The 20,205-nt window shown below is 57.0% G+C and overlaps 1 protein-coding gene and 1 pseudogene across 1 annotated transcript; both read left to right on the top strand.

Moving 5' to 3' along the window:
- LOC148596071 (polycystin family receptor for egg jelly-like) overlaps positions 1-20,205 on the top strand; it is a 365,012-nt pseudogene that overhangs the window by 321,996 nt on the left and 22,811 nt on the right.
- Positions 453-16,538, top strand: LOC148596072 (adenylate cyclase type 10-like). The gene is made up of 31 exons (XM_088531029.1): positions 453-606; positions 1,043-1,147; positions 1,795-1,992; positions 2,319-2,521; positions 2,793-2,889; positions 3,206-3,294; positions 3,826-4,017; positions 4,255-4,376; positions 4,502-4,578; positions 4,898-5,087; positions 5,673-5,725; positions 5,911-6,064; positions 6,534-6,726; positions 7,310-7,396; positions 7,797-8,077; positions 8,258-8,394; positions 8,947-9,072; positions 9,326-9,580; positions 10,018-10,356; positions 10,876-10,927; positions 11,299-11,515; positions 11,868-11,975; positions 12,236-12,414; positions 12,865-13,021; positions 13,477-13,681; positions 13,759-13,855; positions 14,048-14,163; positions 14,806-14,923; positions 15,171-15,366; positions 15,697-15,885; positions 16,389-16,538. Exons 1-31 carry the CDS (start codon positions 453-455, stop codon positions 16,536-16,538), a joined length of 4,836 nt encoding a protein of 1,611 aa, XP_088387155.1.

Genomic DNA, 20,205 nt, shown 5'->3' with positions numbered 1-20,205 from the left:
CCTTCTCAAGGGGACGCCTGGAGTGCCCGCTCTTAGGATGCTGACTAGGCCAGTGTTTGTGCTTGGGAATGCAGGAAGCAGCTGCTTCAGGCACAGGCAGACATCAGTGAGCACGTGAGCCTCCCTCCAGCTCCGTACGGGAGACGCCAGCATTGCGCTGGAGTAAGGAGGGAGTTGGGCAGCTCTGCAACACGGGCTGGCGAAGCAATGCCTTGCACAGGTGATCTCTGTTAGCCAGACCTGTAGCGTGGTGTCAGCTTATGGGTAACTGCTGACACGTGGCCGATGTCACTGTGAGCCGCTTGTGACCCTGCGTTGGTGGCAGAGGGCTGGCCGTGCCTCACAAGGGCCCGGGCTCAGTGCGCGAGTCTGCACAGCGCTGTCTGGTTGTCCTTCCTGCTTGGCACGGTCGTCTTCTTCTGAGGTACCGCAGGTACCACAGGGCGCTGACGATGGCTTGTGCTTGGAAGCAACGCTCAAAGCGCTGCTCACTGCTGGGGGAAGTAGTTGCTTTCGTCCCCGACTTGGTGTTGGCTGAGGACTTGAAGCATGAGATCCGCCTTGCTCAGGGCTTCCATGGAGTCCTGCTCTTTGCGGATGTCTCAGGTGGGTGCAAGTGTTACGATGGGTAGGCATTGAGGAGAAGTCAGCGGCCCGTGCCACTGGGATTTAGTGGGCCTTTTGGAGCATCGTAGCGAATGGCTCAAAGGTGATCTCTTTGCTGCTGAGGTCTTCCCTTTGGGAGAAGTACCACTTGGATATTGCATGGCCATAGGCATGAGGTGAGGTGGCTGTGGGACATGCTAGAGAGCCCCAGCCAAGGGCTGGCGCTTGCTTATAATGTCTAGGGGTGAGAAGGGGCAAGCCATGCGCTCATGAGTGCGGGTGGAATGAGGCGGCTGTGCCCGCTGCCAGGGGTCCCTGCCTGTTCTCCTGACTTGTGTCTCTCTCTTGAGTGGGTGCAAGTGATGTGGGAAGTGCCGTGTCCTTGGTCCATGGAGACACTTGCTGATTTCTCTGTGCCGCTGTGTCCTTGTTTCAGGCTTCACTGCTCTGACAGAGAAGTTCAGTCAGAGCACCAGCCTCGACCGGGGTGCGGAGGAGGTGACGCAGACCCTCAACCTCTATATGGGTGACATCTTGGAAGGTAAGTGCTGCTCTGCAGGCGTGTGTGGGATTGGGCCATGAGGAGATGATGGTGCTGGGCAGCTGCTGCTGCCTCCTTGAGCGGGCTGGGCCTTTCTGTGGCCCTGAGGGCCAGTGAGGACAGCTGGGCAATGCTTCTCCTGCTTTCTTTTGTGTGCAGAGATGTTGGCTTTTGGAGGGGACATCCTGAAGTTTGCTGGTAAAAGAGACTCAGCGCGGTGTGCTGCAGCTGCAGAGGAGCGCTGGGGGAAAGGAGGCCGGAGGCGCGGGGTGGCAGGGCCCGCAGGGGTGGCTCTCTTGGCCCCGTGGTGCTCGGGGGAGCTCTACATGGGGACCCAGGCTGGAGCTGCAGTGGGACGGCAATGACGGCAGCGGCTGTCAGGGCACCCTGGGAGCCTGGGCGTCGGGGCAGCCCGTGGGAGAGGAGGGGTGGGGGTTGTGTCTGTGCTGCATGGCACCGGCTAGGAGGGAGGCCCATGTTCATCCAGCCGCCCGGGGCACCCTCTTCCTCTGCCCATGTGGCTGCTGCTGCAGCTGGCCAGGACGCGGGGAGGGTGTCCCCGTGCACAGGGTGCTGCAGTTTGGGAGCAGGTCTTCACCCAAACACTGTTTCCTCCGCGTGCCTGCTGGCTTCTGCTGTCGCGGCAGCTGCGGGAGGACTGTGTCTGATGGGAGCCTTCCCTGTGCCCTTGCTTTCCCTAGGGGATGCTGTGCTAGTGCTGTGGCGAGTAAATGAAGCCCAGCTGAGCAACACCATCAGCTTGGTGCTGCACTGTAGCCAGCGGATCCAGCAGATGTACAGGGTGCGAAAGACAGATGTGGGCCTGAAGCTGCGCCTCAAGATAGGTATGGGGAGTGCTGGGCTGGCTGCAGTAGGCGCAGAGGCGTGCGTGGGGCTGTGCAGAGCCGCAGGGCACTTTGCAGCGTCGGGGAGAGGTGCTGATCCCTCCCTGCTCGGGCGGCTGCAGGTCTTTGCTGTGGGAGGCCCCTGTGTGTTCTCAGGCAGCCGTTTAGGAGCTGCCTGCATGCAAACCATGCAGAGAGTGAGCACAAGTGCCAGTGTGCTGAGCCCATGGTGGAGTTTCCAATGGAGCCTGGGAAGAGTCCAACTGTGGGGGGCTGGGGAGGTGCAAAGGCTGTGTGCCTCAGCTCTGCCTGTCTCTCCCCAACAGGGATCTCCGCAGGGCACATGTCCTATGTGACTGTGGGAGATGAAAAGGAGAGGCGCTTCCTGATCCTTGGCCAGGCTGTGGATGACGTTTGGCAGGCCCAACATGCTGCCAATGCGAGCGACGTTATCCTGTCAGCCCACTGCTGGGAGCTCTGTGACCAGAGCAGGATCAGGACAAGGAGACTTGATGGATGTACAGTGAAGGTGGGTGGGATGGCCTCTAGAGCCATTTGGAGGCCCTAGACATGGGCCTGAGTTTGGAAGGTGTGAGAAGGCTGAGGAGGTGAAGGTGGATGGAGTTGCAGGTGTTGATGTAGATGGGGAGCTGTAGCTATTGCCCTTCTGTCTCAGGGATAACACGGGACTCTGCTTACTGGGTCTGAGGAGGGGGTCGGGGCACGTGGAAGGCTTTGGCCTTCGTCCACTGTGGGTCACGGAGATGTTCTTGACCCCTTCTTGTTCTCTGTGCCTTTAGGTTACAGGCATGGACCAGATGTCTGAGAGTGAATATGAAGACATCTTGCATCACGTGAAGCGAGGCCGGCTGAACTCCTCTGTGCCTCAACAAACAGGTAAGGGTCAACTCCGTGCTCTTCTGGGGCCACCCAGAAAGATAGGGATGGGCTTCTTCAGGGGCCAGCGAGGAATGCCCTGTGCCCTCTCTCGCTTGCGCTTAATGCTCATGCCTGTGAGCTTCATCCAGGGGCTGGCTGCTCCCTCCTCCTAGAAGGGGGCTGCTCTGGCTGAGCACCTGCAAGAGGAACAGAGATGCCAGTGGAGAAGAATTGTTTTCCCTGCGTTCCCGTGCCAGCCCCTGCTTCCCAGCACCCTCCTAGGCAGGCTCATGGCACCATGGCACCAGTGACCATGTGGCTCTTCCTCCCTTAGGCATCCTGAGGCCTGCTGTAACCCTGCCCCCTTATAACATTCTGGGGAAGCAGCTGCACAAGTACATCCCAGCAACTGTTGTGCGGAAGGTAAGCCTGAGCTGCTGGGAGATGCATTTTGGGAGGGGAGGAGGGCTTGTGCACTGCACAGAGGGAGTTCTCGAGAAAGCAGGCAAAGAAAAGGCTGGCTTAGGGAGACCCTGGTGCTACTGGGCACTGAGTGGCCCGTGCCAGAAGCCTGCCCGCCCAATGCTCCTGCTGAGAGAGGTAGGTGGTGGGAGGTGGATTTCCCTCTGCGTTTTCCAGTGCTACGGCTCTGGACATGCCTGTAGGGTAACAGGGAGCTTCCCCTGGAGTCCTAAGAGCATCACTGAGGGTGGCCTGTTGTGTCCATACCTGTAGCAAGGTGGTGTGTTCCTGGCAGTCATTTCTCTGCTTAGTGATTCATTGCAGGATTGTGTTGCTTGTGCTGATGCTGGCTTTGCCCAGAGGGGAGGATTTATTCCTTGCTCTGATAGCACCTGCTCCTGCCCAGCTGTGTGCTCTCCTCTAGCCACTGCTGCAGGCAGCAGGGGCTCAGGCAGAGGTGGCTGCTGAAACTCTCCTGCTCTTGTCCTCCAGATCAATGACGGACAGACGCTGGACTGCTTATCTGAGCTGCGTCCGGTCAGCTGCCTCTTTGTCAAGCTGCACTTTGCAAGGGACGTCAGCTTACAGCACATGTGCAAGGGGATCCAGGACAGCAGCGTCATTATATCGCGTATCATCTGTCCTTACAAGGGCCAGATCAACAAAATCTGCCTGTTTGACAAAGTGAGTGTGGGGCAGCTGTGCACCCCACAAAAGTGTGGGCAGCAAAGCAAAGGGAAGTGGCTCTGTGTCTTGAGCAGTGGGCAAAAGCAAAGCAGCTCTGCCTTGGTGCTGGGATCAGCAGCCTCGCGCTTGACGCTGCCCTGAAGTTCTACTGGGCTCCACGGAGCCTGGAATCGCTTGGAAAGAGCCGATTGCTGTCGCCCTTGTCTCAAGGTGCGCTGCCTCCATCCTTGGCAGGGCTGCACGCTGCTGTGTGTGTTTGGACTCCCTGGAGACAAGGTGCCCAGCGAGAGCATCCACGCCTTGGAAAGTGCTCTCCGAATCTCCAAGGCGTGCGTCTCGAGGTTCACGAAGATTGAGTGAGTGGGCAGGCGTGAAGGGAGGTGGGCAGGCGTGAAGGGAGGTGGGCAGGTGTGAAGGGAGGTGGGCAGGCAGGGCTGTGCCCGGACCCTGCTGAATCCCTGTCCCTCTCTGTGTGTGCCAGGGCGGTGTCCGTTGGGGTCACGACCGGGACGGTGTTCTGTGGAGTCGTCGGCCACCGCGTGAGGCACGAGTACACAGGTAGGACTGGGTCACCCGAGGAGCGCCTGGGGGCTCTGTGCAGGCAGAGCCGCGCGCCAAAGGAAGCGGCGGAGCGGCAGGGAGCAGCCCGTGGCCCGTGTCTGCTGGGCCGGGCCTAGGGCTGGGCCTGTGGTCTAGCGGGGATGGCAGAGCAGAGCGGGGGCACTGTGGTGGGGGGAATGGGGCCTTGCTGCCCTTTGGGCTGTGCTCCCAGGGGTCGGGGGCTTGCCTGTGCTGCAGGCCAGGCAGCCGTTGGCCCTGGAGGCTGCAGTGGGTTGGTCTCCTAAGCATGTCGATGTGCGCTCTCTCTCTGTGGCAGTCATCGGCCAGAAGGTGAACTTGGCAGCCCGGCTGATGGAGTGCTATCCTGGGGTAGTGTCGTGCGACACAGCGACCTACGCTGCCTCTCAGCTGCCCCATAGCTGCTTCAAGGAGCTGCCCGAGGTGAAGATGAAGGGGGTTGTTGATCCTGGCACCATCCATCAATACCTGGGCATCTCGGAAGAGCTGTGAGTGTCCTTGTTGAGCAGGCTGCTTGGGAGCACGTGGAGCCGCGGGTCAACTCTTGGTCAGCACAGAACAGCTGTGCAGAAAGAGAGCAAGCTGGGCCCTGCCTGGGCCTCCGTCCCTGGGGTTGAGAACATGGAAAGCCGGGGCATGGCTCTGCTTTTGGCCTGCCTAGCCATGGGACTCCTGCTCTTAGGAGACTAGGAGTGATGCCGTAGGGAGAGAGAAGGCTGCTGGGTGTCTGTAGGCACAGGGGGCCTTGCAGCCCCTCTCCAGGTAGCAGGGGCTTTCTGCTTGTTGTGCTTGCTGCATTTGAATGTTATCCTGGCTTGAACAGATAGTTTTTTTTCTTGCTCATCTTCACCTTCTCAGCATCTGCTGTAAGGCCCTGCTTCTCCAAGTTGTTCCTTGTGAGCAAAGTCCAGGGAAGCAGTTGGCAGGAACAATGGATGGAGTGTGGGCAGCACACGAGGTCACTGCAAAGAAGAGTGGGCACCCAAGAGCACACCCACAGCTCCATGCGTGACACTACACCCTCCAGCTTCTGCCTACTGAATTGACTTTATTTTTTCTCTTTCTCCTGCTAGCATATTTGGCATGGAGCTCAAAAAGGAGAGGCCCAAGAATTCCCCCTTGCTCGGTAGGTGGAGAACACCTGGGTCTCCTGAACGCCCATCTCCTGCCCTTGAGACCAGCTAGTCCCACGGAGGGAAATGGGGAGGCAGGGAGGGAGGGCAGGTGCCATGATGGCAAGAGGGAAGGGTGCCAATGGTTCTTTGCTTTTGAGCTTGCTGCAACTGCCTGCTCTCTTGCTTGCCTTTGCAGGCCGGGAGAAGGAGATTGCCCTCTTTCAAAGCTATGTGCAAGGCTACGTGGCTAGGAAGGAAAGCCACATCCTGGCACTTGAGGGCATGAAAGGCTCTGGAAAGAGCCATTTACTCTCCGAGCTTGCCAATTTAGGCCGGGCTGCTGGGCACAGGTGAGTGCAGTTGAGCAGTGTGGGTGCATTGCCTCCCCTGCCCTCCTACTGATACTCACAGGATCTTCAAGGTCCCCTGCCAGTGTGCCTGGCCCTTGGGCTGTAGCAGCCCTCGTAAGGCAACGTCTCCATGCACCTGGGAGCAGAGTAGCCGCGTGCTCCCCTCCTAGCTCTTGAGGGAGCTAGAAGGGTCTTCTGCAGCCCCTGCTGTTGAGCTTTGGGCCAGGCACAAAGCAAAGTAGAGCCTGAGCCCATGGCATTTCCTGCAGCTGCAGACTGAAGGGAATAAGCCCAAGTGGCCTGCCTGACAAATGCTGCTGGCATTGAGGGGCTGGCCTGGGGCTGTTATGTCCAGAGTGCCCTTGCTCTCAGCCCCAGATTGTGCCTCTCCCTAAGAGCGGTGCTTTGGAGGTCTGGGGCTCTTTGGGGCCCTCTCTGAAGCTCGGTGCCTTTTGCTTTTGCATGGCAGGGTAGTGGCTGTGGAGCTGACGGAGCTCAGCCTGAAGCAGGACTACTCTGTTGTGCGAGTGATGATAGCCATGGCAATGGGTCTGCAGGCCTGCAAATCCTGCAGCGCCAGGCAACTCGTGCTGCAGGAGAAACTCCAAGGAGTCCTGGAAGAGAGCAGCTACTGCCTCCTCAATGCCCGTTTCCTGGTGAAGGTGAGAGCGAGAGCCCTCTCTGGCCGGGGCCAAGGTCTGCTTGTGAGACGTCCTGTGGCAGTGGTCATTTGGCTGCTCTCCTGGGCAGTGGCCTTAGCTTCTGGTGGAAAGAGCTGGGGATAGCACAGACTTGTGTGTGGTCCCAGCGTGCAGCTCCCTGTTTGGAGTGAGTTCAAGCACCAGGCTGCTGCCGGCAGTTCAGCGGCCTGGCAAGGCCATTGCAGAGAGGCTTTGAGATGGGGCTGATGAGCTGGTGCTGAGCTTGCCACTGCCTGAGCACTCTGCCCCCTCCCAGAATACCCACTGTGAGGAAACAAGCTCTTCTCCTTTTGCCTCTTCTCCTCTTCTCCTCCTCCTTCCTCCCTCACCTCCAACACACTGGCTAGAAGCCCTCTGCCAGAGAGCCTCAGCAGGAGCTCTTCTCTAGGCTCAAGCTGGCGTCCACACTGTCTCCTCCCCATTGTGTGGAGGAGAGCTAAGATGCTGAGGGCAGCGGAGTTTTGCTTGGTTGGGCTTGTGTGCTGGGTTGTCTTGCTGAAATACCCTGAAAGGCTGTTTCTCTGTGCCTGTGCTTTTTGGGCAGTTTCCTGTCTCAGAGAAGATTTCACGGATGAGTGGAGCTCAAAGGGCACTGGAAGAGGAGCTGGTTTTTAAGAAAGTGCTGCAGAAGGTGAGCAATTCTCTCCCTCACGGACCAGAGAAGGAAAGCAAGCCAACAGGTTGAGGGTTCCGCAGCAGAGTGCTGGGAGGTGGCAGGAGGATGATGTACTGGAGTCATTGCCCATCAGAGGCTAAACGTCCCGTGCCAACCCCCGGGTAACTTTCCTCCTGTCAAGACAGAGGACTCGTAGTCAGGAGGAGGAATGGAGTCTTTCTGCACCCCCTTGTCCGAGAGACCTTCAAGTCTCAGAGAAAGAAAGAGTTGGGGAGATACTGAACCGCTAAGTAGCTAGGGAGAGGAAAGTGGCTGCAGAGCGTTCTCTGTCTGGAGAGGGGCTGGCCAAAGTCCCTCCCAGTGAAGATGCATGAGAATTGCTCAGAATCCAGCTTGAATAACCTGTTTGTTTCAGACTTTTGAAGACAACATCCTCTTTCTTGTTGACAACGCGCACCACATCGACTCTTCCTCCTGGGCTGTTATGTCACACGTGCTCAGAGACGTCCCAAGTTTTATGGTCATGGGCTTTGCTCCTGATCCCTGCAGAGGACAGAGGCTCTGCAAAGCTGCAGCAGACATCATGAAGTTGCAGCAAACAACCTGTATTCATCTGGAGGAGCTGAACCCTGCAGCAGTCGTGCAGAAAGCCTGCCAGTACCTCGGAGTGGTCAGTGTGCCCCATGACCTAGAGACGTAAGTGGCAGGCAGGGCCGCTGAGCTCTGTTTTTTCTGTGGCTTTCAGCAAGCGCTGTGTCTTCAGGACAGCTCACGTGCCAAAGACAGGGGGAGTCGCAGCTGGTGAAGAGGCTGCTCTGAGGAGGGTCCTGCCTTCCTTTGCCTGTGTCACTCCCAGCTGCATCTGCTCCTTTCCAGGTTCCTGATGCAGAGAAGCAGTGGGATGCCCTACTACTGTGAGGAACTGCTGCGCTACCTCCACGAGCACAACATGCTCTTGCTCCGTCCCTTACGGAAGGATGATGGAACGGAGGCCAAGTGGGAGACCCTCTTCAGTAAGCACCTTTGTGTCTGACTGCCTAGTTGGTGTGGTCCATCTTTCACTGCCCCTTCTTGTCGTGTTCCCCTGTGAGTTTGGCACGGCCAGATGGGGCAGGAGTCCAGAGCCTGGTCTCCATCAGGTGTGGGTTCCTGTGTGCCTTGCTGCTGCAATAGGCCAAGCACATGCTGGGGACTGGGGTGGCTTTGCGAGGGTCAACAGCAATGCCAATGTGGCAGAAAATGTCAAATGGCGAGAAGAGGTGCTCCCTGGCACTAAGCTAAGCCCTGCTTTGGTCAGGAACGAGCATGAGCTGAGGTGGTTCATACCTGGAGCAGTGCTGCGAGTCCCGTGGCTGCAGTTTCCCTTGTCTGCAGCCCTGCAGCCAAACGTGGCAGGATTCATCCTGCTGCTGCCAGGCCTCGGCTGCTCTAAGCCCTGCTGGGGGTGAATGCAAAAGAGAGGAGGATGGAGGGAGGGAAGATCCGTAATCCTCGCAAGCCTAAGCTGCGGGACGAAGGGTCTCCCTCATGATAACCGCTTTATCCTGCTCTCTTGCTCCACTCAGCTTCTGTGATGGAGGCTCCTCGTGTCGGCCCATCCAGAAGGTCCAGCATGCGCCAGGACTGCAGGGTGTGTACCATCAAACCTGATGTGAACCTGCAGCACACCGTGCTTCCACCCACCCTGAAAGGTGAGGGGCTGAGCCCTGCTGTACCTGCAGCATTCGCTCGGGTGTTTCTCCTTTCCCCGGTCCCTGCTCCGTGTGATTGCAGGGGAGCTGCGCCGTGTTCAAGATGTGTGCCTTGCATTGCCCTTGACCAATGGGTTTGGTCCCAAGGAAGCAAGGCTAAATGCCAGTGCTTCCTGCATTGAAGAGAATGCAGCCTCGCTGGGCTCAGCCTTGGGAGAGGGCAGGAGACAGATGCGTGTCCTGTTTTTGTCAGGGATTGCGCTGACTGAGCTGGACAGCATGAATTTCTCAGAACGGATGGTTCTGAAGTGTGCAGCCATCATTGGGCCGATGTTCACCACGGAGCTGCTGTTCCACATCCTTCCCAAGTGGACCAGGGCCAAGATGAATCAGATCCTGACCATGTTGGTGAAAAGCAACATCTTGAGGTGGCAGAATTCCAAAACGGTGGCAGAAGACAGCAGTGTTTCCCTCAAGTGGTCTGCCACAACTCAGGAGGAACAGAAAGGTAAGTGGTGATAAGAGGAGCCCAGGAGCACCATGGGCTTCTGCTGCTCCTGGCACTGCTCCTGCTGGGGCTCCGCAGGGCACGGCGCACTGCCCCTCTGGCCGTGTGTAATGGCCAGGGCAGCCTCACCGTTGGGGTTGGGTTGGGATGGGGAGCATAGCAGGGAGGGACTGCCCTTCAGAGATTGCAAAGCAGGAGCTGGCTGAGGCTTCCTTGTGCTGATGGTTGCAGTGCAGCTGACTGCTGTCTGTTGGGACGCAGAGCAGAGCAGCAGCCTGTTGCATGGGCCATGCTAGTCTCAGCGAGGCAAGGGGACCCTTTTGCTCGAGTGCGGCGGGGCACTGAGTGCAGGAGCGCTGCTTTCCTGCCAAGGATCCCCGCCGAGGGCTCCCCGTCCTTCATGCGCTGGCTGTGACGGCCCTGAGCCGTGGCCCCAGCTCTGGCTGTTGCAGCACCCCGTTGCCTTTCAGAGGAGCAGCAGAGCGAGGAGCTGCAGGCCGACGTCCTGGCCTTCCGCGCGCCGCTGCTGCGGGAGGCCGCCTACGAGCTGTGGCCCAAGGCGCAGAGGGCGGCCATGCACCGCAAGTGCGCAGCCTTCCTGGAGGAGCAGGCGCACAAGTGCCAGTGCTGCGGCGGAGGGGACTTTGTGGCCTTCCACCGCTTGGCCGTCAGCAGCACCCAGGAGGGAGAGAGCTGGGACAACGATGCTGGCAAAGGCTGCTCTGCCAGCTGGACAAACGTGGAGACCGTGGGGGATGAGCTCCCTGCCACTACGGGTATGCTGCCTGCGTGCTCTGCAGCCTGGGCCTTCCCACGGTGCTTGCACTATTCCTGGGGGTGCTCCTCTGTCTCCAGCCGTGTCTGCAGAAGCAGTTCCCTGAAACACAGGGGTGCTTTCAGTGCAGTGCAGTTGCTTTCCCAAGACTAGCTGAGTCCTCCCCTGAGCACAGCTGCACAGCTCAAGGCATGCTGTGCACAGAGCAGAGAGCATCTGTCCCCTTGGGCACCCTCGTGCCTTTCCCTGGAATCACCAGAGAGCAGCCCCTCTCCCGGCAGTGACAAGAGCCTTGGGGTGCACCCCGCAGCCCAGCAGGTCAAGGTGCATTTCCTGGTGGGCGTGCTACCCTTGCCCAAAACATAACACACCTGCAGAGAAGGGAGATCTTGGGGAAAAGTGGCCAGGAAAAGAGGTGCCGTCCATGCCGTGGCTCTCCTTTCTTGCTGACACATTATGCAAGATGCAACTTGTGCCCCTTGAGAACTGAGGGAATATTTAACTCATGCTTTGTTTGCAGATCCTGCAGGATCCCAGCAGAATAAAATGAGCTTCTGGGATGAGACCTTACGGTGAGGAGAGCAGCATTTGATTATTAGTGGAAGTCAGTGGCCTCAGGGTCTCCAGCGGGGCATTGGAGTTCCCAGCTTTGCCTACTGGCTGTGACCCCAGCCGAGGAAAGGGCCAGCCTGCTGGGTGGGAGCTGGGATGTGATGGCTTGAGGAAGCCGGGGGGATCACAGTGAGGACCGTCCCATTGTGGTGCAGCAGCCCTGGCATCCTAGGGTTTTCTGGCTGTAAGAGAGCCCTGCTGCAAGCTGGGCATTGCAGTGCTAGAATGCGAGTGTCAGGTGCGCTAGGACGTGCTCTTCCTCGAGGCAGGCAGAGCAGGGCAGGTGATGCTAGCGTGTCTCCTCTTTCTCTGTGATCTTGTCTCCAAACAGAACCACGGAACAGTTTATGGCCAGGACAGAGCCGACGGTGCCCAACAAGACCAAAGAGATGCCCGGTGCCACCTGCTTCTGTGAATGCAAGGCCACTGTGGACTTGGTGCTCGTGCCCTTGGCTCACCACCACCTGGAAATGGGCAACGATGCCAGGGCAATTTATTACCTGCTGGAGAGTGCTGCTGCCTACTTGCACGTCTCCAACAACTACCTGGTGAGCCGGCCTGCTTGCCAGAGCCCCATGCACATGGAGTCCTCCCAGTTGCCTTGCCCTGGGAAAGCCCATTTCCCCCTTGAGAAAGGACAGGCCTCTGTGGCACCTGGGCATGAATGACTGTGCTCAGACCCAGGCTCTTCCTCCTGCTTGCCTCTCCTGTGGGAAGAGGAGCACGACCTTGGCACGAGGTGCACCTGCAAGGAGTGCTGTGCTGTGTGTGAGGGTGGGCATTGCTGGGGCAGAGGTGACCCGTCCTCAGAGAGATGCGGGAGGCAAGCAGGTGGCAGTGGTGGGGCTTCATGCAGGATCCGCACCGACGCTCACCTGCTCTCCGTGTGCTTGTCCAAAGGCCTTCACCAGCCTGAAGAAAGCCGAGGCCCTGAGGAGCTCCTTGAGTAAGGAAGGCAAGGGGCTGGCCAGCTTTGAAGAAGCCGCCTTCCTCAGCCTGAAAGGGGAGGTAAAGTGACAGGGAGGACCTGAGGGCTCTGCTGGCGGGAGGACTTGCACAGCCTCCTGGGGGCCCTGGGGCGGTTGTGGTGACATTCCTGGCATTTGGAAGCACGGGCGGCTGCTCTGCACAGTGTCTTCTGTGAGCCCTTCGCCCTCCAGCCAAAGGCAGTCAAGGCCCTTGGCCCTGAATCAGCCACAGCCTTGAAAGTTGGTGTGTCCTCAGTGGGAGCCCCTTGGGACTGTCCTTACAGCCCTTCTCCCATGCAGGTCTGCTACAATATGGGGTGCATGGACTTGGCAGAGAAGACCATCAGAAAGGCACTGAGCCTGCTGAAGAGGAAATTCCCAGTCACCTCGGCGGGTGTCTTCTTCAAGTCTCTGCTGGAGAAGTCGCCCCATGGCTCTTATAGGAAGAGCAGAGACTCCTCCACCCCTCAAGAAGCAGGGTAAGACCCTGACGGGAAAGGGAAGGCAAGAACGAGCCATTTCCGTGCTGGCCTGAGGCCCTTGACCCACAACTGCCTCAGCTTCACTGCAGAGCGTAGCTTTTAGCATGGGGAAAGGTGCAGAAGGCCCTGGAGGCTGATGGATGGTGGGGTGGCCTGTGCTGGGTGTTCGGGATGGTGTGGGTGAGAGCAGGGAGCTGTTAGCCGGGGTAGAGGCTGCAAAGGCAGTAGCCAGTAACCAGGCTGCCATGCAGCAGCCCTTTTGCTCCCTGCGCCGTGGTGCCAGCACGTCCTTGTGAGCAGTCATCTTTCCCCGGTGCTGCTTATTGCCCCCCCTCCCACAAGCCCTGCCTGCCTGAGCAGCCTCCTGTGCTCCCCGGCTGCCCCTGGCCCCCTCACTCAGCCCCCTGTAGCTCGTGGCTGGGCCCAGCAGCTTTTCTTGTGCGGCAGGAGGGAGAGGCTCCCCTGGCTGTTCCGGCAGAGCCGCTGCCTTGCCCTCCTGCGGCAGCTCTTCAGCCAGCGGAACACGTCCAGCGGGCAGAGGCTCTCGCGCCTGGCAGCGCGCATGAAGCTCCGCGCGGACGTGGAGTCTGCACACGCGAGTCACGTGAGTGCTGTCTCTCTGCAGCAGTAGCAGACGTGTTTCTGACAGAGCTCCTTTGCCCTGCTGGCAAGAAGAGGCCAAATGCCACGGGGATGGCCACATGGTTGAGGTTTTTTTTTTGCAAGCCTCTAGGAGGCATGGGTGTTGTTGGTTTGGGTTGCTCCTCCCATGGGACTGGTTTCCTGATTGTGACCAGTTTCTGTACTGTGGGATTTCCTTGTGACCATTTATATAAACCTAGTGTTTAGAAGCACCCTGTGGCCCTTGTCGTGACATGGCCATAATCAGAAGAGCATAAGAAGAGTTGGTCATCTGAGACCAACTCTTGGGTGAGAGGCTTGTGAGTAAAAGAGAAGAGGGAAAGCGCCCATTGGGTTCATGGCCTGTGTCCCCTAGGCCAGAGAATCCCCTTGGGGAGATTTAGTGTTTTGCACACTCACCTCTTTGGACCATTTCAGATCCTGCGGTCCTACATGGAGCACGCGCAGCACTGCCAGGAGCTGGGCAGCCTGGATGAGTGGCTGCAGTATGGGTGGGCGGCCGTGCGGCTCAGCGCTGACGTGGAGCCTTTTGAAGGAGGGGTGCTCAGTGCTGCGGAAAGGGCCCAGGCCCTGTCCCATCTGAACCTCAGCCTGGGAAATCTGCCCCTCTCTGTCACCGTCGGTAGGTAGTGCCCGCACTCCCTGTGAGAAGAGCTCTCTGCAGAGAGAGCCTGTGCGAGTCTGCTTCTGTCTCGCCAGGCTATCGCGCCATGAGCCTGAGCATGGAGCTGGAGAAGCCCGACCTGGACTCCAAGGTCCTCAACCCGCTCTTCACCGCGCTCTTTCTGCAGATGAGGTAATCCTGCTGCTGCACACCCTGCCCTTGCGCGCTGTCAGGGTGTCACTGCAAAGGCCAATGGAGTTGGCAGAAAGAGCAAAGGAGGGAAAGGGCGGGAAGATGGGAGGGGAATGGGAAGCATTTGGAGGTGCTGGCTTGGATGCCACACCAAGGAGGTGCTCCATGGAGGCTCGTTGTGTTCCTCCGCAGGTACCCAGAGTGTGCAGAAGTGCTCTCCAGGCTAGAGAAGCAGGTGGCTGGAGAGCACAGGATCGCTGGGCAGGCCTGCTTCTTCTCCTGCTGCCTCGACCTCCTGCTTTATGCTGGTAAGTGCTCAGTGAGGAGGTCTGCAGAGAGGCAGGAGGCTTGCAGAAATGGCTTTTCTCCTGATACAACACTGGGCTCCAAGCAATCCTTTGGCTCCTTCAGCAGTGTGCTTGCCCATTTGGCTCTGTGGGTGTCTCTCTTTCCTTCCCTCTCCCGCTTCCTCTCTCTTTTTCTGCATTGTATACAGATGATCCCAGAGTAAGGTCAAAATGCTTGCAATTCCCATCTTTGCTTGGTGTGTTTCGGGAGGTTCTCCCTTCTGAAAATTCTTCTCAGGCTCCCTCTGCTCTGGCTCCTGGGGAAGCGGGCACAGTTGTGCTCGTGTGTGCCTGACCAGGAGGTCCCTTGGAGCCCATGCGCTGCAGTCACTCTCATTTGCTGATCAATGGCAGCAGCTCTCGGTTGGTGCTAGCAAGCTGCTCCTTAAAAGGACACTGATGTGAAGATTGAATAGCCCTGAGGAGCTGGGGGAGAGCTCCAGGCCTTGCATCGCTCCTCTTAGTTTTTGCTTGCCCTCTGAGTGCTTCCCAATCCTAAAATGGGCCAGCTGTGCTTGAGCTTTCTCCTACTATGAGGGCCTGAGGAAAAGCAAGGCAGCGGAGGGCAGTGCTGCTTCTCTGAGATATGTTTGTATTACACAGGCTGGGAGTACAAGTCATTTGAGGAGTGCTGGAGATTCATAGAGAAGAATAAAGACAACTGCACCCTCAAGTCTCAGAATAGCATCCTGCTGCGGCTGTATTCGTCCCTGGCTCTTTGGTACGTTACACACTTGCTCTGAGTGGAGTGGCAAGAGGCCCCCAGCAGTGAGTGATTCTCATGGGGGAGGTGGGAGCTGTGGGTTTTTCATGTCACTCGTCCTGTGTCCAACAAGGCGGCTGTCCCTGGAGATGAAAAGGACTAGTGGGGAGAGGCTTTGCACTGGGAGCAAGATGGCCGGGAGAGAGCCCAGAAGAGAGCCCAATTCCTGCTCGTCTCTACACAATGTGTGCCTGTTTCTCTGTAGGTTTGCGAGGCTTGGGCAGTGGGACAGCTTCCAGCAGCCCTTTGAAAAGGCCAAGTGGCTGCTGAAGAGAGCCGACAGCTCCTTTTTGGCTACCCAAGCCCGCACGCGGATGCTGGAGTGCTACACCCTGGTGCTGAAGAATGACCTGGAGCACAGCTTGTCGAGGGCCCGTGAGAGCAGCCGAGGGGCTCTAAGGGTGAGGGACCAGGAGGAAGGGCATGTGCTGTGAGGGGGTGCAGGGAAAGCTGCCGTGGCCTAACAAGGCCGGGTGGAAGCAGCTGTGATGGGATGGAGCCAGGGCACAGGCAGAACAGAGTGGCTTAAGAGAAGACCATGGCAAAAGCCTCCTGCTGTAATGCCTGCTCTAAAGGAGGGCTTGTGGCTCCGCAGAGCTTCGTGCACTTTGCCTGCCTTGCCAGCTGTGCACTCCTGGTTGCTTTGTGGCTGCTTTTCTCCTTGGGGAACAGGTGCTGCAGTGGAGCTCCATGCCTTATCCTGACGTTCCTCTCCCTTGTTCTCTCGGTAGCTTGCAGAAGAGGTTCTCTGTCGCTGCTCTGCATGCCCCGTCTTCTACCCCAGAGTCCAACACCTGAGAGCCTACCTTTTCCATGTGCTGGGGAACAAAGCAGAGAGCCTTGCATGCCTCAACCAGGCCCTCCAAGCCTCTAAGGTGCATGGCAACCTTCTGGAGAAGACATGGCTGGAGATGAGCACCGTAAGTTGATGTTCCTTGTCTCTGAGTTGCTTCCTGGGCAGAGGAGCAGCATGCCCTAGGAGAAGGTGGCACCAAGAGCACTGCAGCAGGTGGATGTAGGGCCAGCACCCAAGAGAGCCTCAAGAGCAGGCTCTGACAGCCCTTGGGGAGCCCCTCAGCAGGAGGGCAGTGGCAGCTGCGCTGTGTCTCACGCAGGCAGGGCTGGAAGGGCACCTGAGGAAGCAGCAGGCACTGCAGCTGCTCCTCTGCGGCATCTCTGCTGCGCTGAGGAGAGGTGAAGCTGAATCTTTGCCTCTCCCTTAAGGCAGCTGTGGGAGCCCAGCAGTCGTCACTTGCTTTCCCTCTCCTTGCCCTCCCTCATGGGCTTTTGCAGTATGGCAAGAGGGTTGGGGGAAGGAACAAGCTCCCACGAGAGGCTGTGCTTCCTTTTCCAGACAGCAGTTACAGCTCCGGGGCTCTCCTGTTCTTCTCAGCTATCACTTTTTTTTTTTATTTTTCCTTAGGAGTTGTGGTTCAGTGAACGGGGCCCTGTGGAAGATCTGTGGCTGAAGACAGCACCCCATTTTCCACATCTGTTTGAAGCAGAGCCAGAAGAGTGCAGCTGCAGGTACCTGCTGAAGCTGCCCACACTGCAGCATGAGGATGCGTTCTGAGGAATTAAATAATTAAACCATGCCGTTCTCTCTGTGGTCTGTGGATCCAGGCAGAACACTGAAAGAGGACGCTGAAGGCGTGCAAGGAGTGTCTGGGGCCTGGGTGGTTTATGGAGAAAGCTAGACTGTGGGGAAGCTGTCACTGAATCTTGGAGTCTTTAAGAGATCCAAGAACGGCTGTAAAGCAGTTCAAAGTATTGTCCCCCCCGTCACTGCCTCTGTCCATTGGGAAAAAGGCACCACAAAGCAGGTGGGCTCTGAGGGCTGCCTGTCTGTGTGGTGTGGATGCTCACACATCAAAGACATCCATACATCATTGCACAGAAGGCCCCCATGGAAGGCTCCAAATAGCCTGCAGCCGTGCGGTTTTGTACTCTAAGCGCGAGGCTACTGTCTGGGACAGTTGACTTCAAGGTGGCACCCTGGAGAGCTGGCTTTTTCAGACTTTCTTTTGGGCAAGAAATCTGTAATAAACTGCTCCCAGGTAGAGGAAGGCTGCTCCAAGAAGAAACAGGGAAGCCTTCCAAGTGTGGGCGCAATCCTATGTGTTGTACTCCATGTAAACTAGCTGTGAAGTGGAGAAGCCGCTAGCTTTCTATGCCAAAGAAGGATGCTAAAGAAGGATGGCCAAGAAGTGGGAAAAAGGGCACAGTCCTGCAGCGTATGATGTGCATGGACTCCGGTATAATGAACCAAAGATGTTTTATCAAGCATCAGATACAACTTATATACCATACTAAACCAAATATAATTCCTTATTTGCAAAAAGCATGCGAAGTGCAGTTACTAAATAAGCCAATAGTATAAAGAATCCATCAAAATTATCTAATAAGCTTCTTAATCACATGCCATGTGTGCGGTTGCAGTTTTCCTCTTTTTTTTGCTTTGTTCCTTATCTGTTGATAAGATGTTCTGTACTGTCGTCCCTGAGGTGAATTAACAAGACACCTGGACTGCCACCCTTGAGGTTGGTTATCTGCTAACAAGGCATCCTGTACTGCTGTTCTTGAGGTGGGCCTCCACACTTGGGGAGATCTCTGGCCCCGGGGAGATCTCCTTCCCCATCTGCCCTCGGCTTTTGCATCGTTACCTCAAGGCTGGGAATTGCGCTCCCTCGGAAAGCCAACCTTTCAGCACAGTGCTCAGCAGAGCTGCAGCAGCTGCAGGGCCCTGCTGCTTGGGGCATGTATGTGCCTGCCCTCCCCTCTGCAGCCCCACCAAGCCAGGCCATGGGCAGGAGGGCAGGACCAGACCAAGGCTGGGCTCAGCCACAGGCCACGGTGCCTGCAAGGTGCCCGGCAGCTGAAGAGAAGGAGACCAGTTTTACATCAGGGCTCCCAGGCCACTACCAACCCACAAGGGCTCTGCTGAGGACATGCACACCTCCCAGCTGGCCACAGTTGCCCTTTGGGCTCATTGGGCTACCAGGAAACATGTCTCCACCATGGAACACAAACCTTTCTGGAGGAATCACATGGGAAGGGCCATACTGGAACAGGGACGAAGGAGCAAAAAGATGAAGAATGCTTGTGGAGGCCGAAGCATCACGCCAAGTGGAGCTCAGTCTCGGAGGCAGGCACCCACCAACACCATCATGGGACTGCGTGAGGAGACCCCATGGCCAGCCGGCAAGCCCAAGCCCACGCATTACTCTCTGCCACCGTGCTCATCAGTGTGGGGTGAGTCCAGCACACAAACACCCTTCCTCACTGCATCCCCCTGTCCCCTGCCGCTGCCCTCTTCCCTCCCCACCTCGATGCTGGAACATCCCAGAGGGGCAGTTATCGCCATGGGAACACGGATGCTTCCCAGGGCTCCGTCCCGCTCTGCCCCGGGGCTGCCCAGGCAGCAGCAAGGCCACATGTGGAGCAGGGCCACACAGCACCAGAGGCCACCAGTGGTGCCCAGGAGATGCAGGGAGCTGCTGGGCTCCAGGGCAGCCTGCACGATGGCTCACAAGGTAGGACCCAAATCCACCGCGGGTCTCATGGCCCTCAGACCACTGACATTTCCCTTTTCTCTCCTCCACTTTTCCCTCGTTCCCTTCCTGCAAAAGGGGCTGTCCATGGCAGGGAGGGAGGGAGGGAGGGAGGCTGATGCAGCCGAGCATGATCTCGGCCATGCCACACTGCTTGAGAGTGTTTTTGTTGTTGTTACCCTGGATGTTGTTTAGTTGATGATTTTTTTGATGTTTCTAAAATATCTATTAGTTACATATTTATTAAAGATATAATCTTGCAGTGTTGTGTGTTGATTCCAAGTGAGCTCTAGCACAAAAGCCTTTGCCACTGCAGGTATGTCCACAAAGACCCATTGTCACCATTTGGAACAATGGTAGAAATGTGTTAGCAGAACACCTGGTGGTTGAAAGTGCTCTTACAAGGGAAACTATGGCCTGGATGAATTAACTGAAAACTCATCAAAACTGAAAAAGGAAGCTGAATAGAGCAGCCTGAGCAAAACAAAACCATACATGGAAATAAGCAGCAAAAAGTTCATGAAAAGGACATCCGGAACCGTAATAAAGAGAATGCTTCCTAAATCTACCCTGGTGTTAATAGTTTTATTCCTGATTAGGGTGACAAGCTGTTTCTTGTGCCTAACAGATAGATGACTGCAATAAACAGTTCTTTTTCTCTAATTTCAAACAACTTACATGACTGCTGTCAGGGGGACCATTCTCTTAGGTACCAACCAACAGCACCATCTTCTAAGGCACCAGGATTCAAAGGGAAGGCTAAGCACCGGATGGGGAGGTGGACTGCTCCAGGCTGTTGTCATTGCAGTTACAGTTGGCAAAACTTGTGCTTGTCTTCATATAACTGAACACTTCTGAGAACCAGATCTTTTCTCTTAATACTTCTGGACTGCAGGAGACCAGAATGGTCCTTTTGTTCAAATTCCCCCACAGCTCCAGTTCTAAGGAGCTCTCCTCCCATCATCCATTTCAGGGGAGCTTCCTGGCAAGTGCCTCGTCCCCCAGCCGAGCAGTTCTACATGCGGCATAAGGGGGATCACAGTGCTGGCAGAAGGAGTGGGCAAGAGCAATCCTCCTGCGAGGTGAGAGCCTGGGAGGAGGCAATGGAGCAAATCCTGTGCTCTGCTACTTGTGGGAGGCAGATGCGTCTCTCGGAGTGGTTGCTCCGTCCCACCACACGCTGGGCTTTCTTGCTGCACAACCAGCAGGTAGCAGTGTCAGGATCATCTCTCTCTCTTCTTCTTCATTCCAGGGGCGCATGCAAGCTCTTGCCAAGACTGCCACCACTGAGAGCAGTCAGTTCACATGGAAGACTGAACCCAAAGAAGAGTGGGCAAGAAGAGGCTGGTGATGACAACATCAGCAAAGGTAATGTAAGACCCGGTAGGAACTTGTTCAGAGGTTTGCTCCCCTTGCTAGGAAATTCTAGTCAAGGCACTAAAGTCATGCATGGACTAGCACAGGTGTTCAGCTCTCTCTTATCCCCACTTTCAGGAAGCTCTCTTGGGTAGAGCCTGCTTCCCCAGCAGAGCCACTGTTCAGGGAGTCTGAGTGGGGTCACAGCACCAGCTGAAAGAGAAGGGAAGAGCAAGGCTCCCGTGAGGTGAGAACCTGGGAGAGGGCCCTTGACCTAATACTGTGCGCTGGTACTTGTGGCACGGGGATGTGTTTCCTGCACACATTGTCCTT

The sequence above is a fragment of the Tinamus guttatus genome, unplaced genomic scaffold (assembly GCF_059628265.1).
Source record: "Tinamus guttatus ecotype Peru unplaced genomic scaffold, ASM5962826v1 Tinamus_guttatus_pri_ptg000031l, whole genome shotgun sequence".
In the NCBI taxonomy this organism is placed as follows: domain Eukaryota; kingdom Metazoa; phylum Chordata; class Aves; order Tinamiformes; family Tinamidae; genus Tinamus; species Tinamus guttatus.
This window is presented reverse-complemented; position numbering and strand designations above follow the sequence as displayed.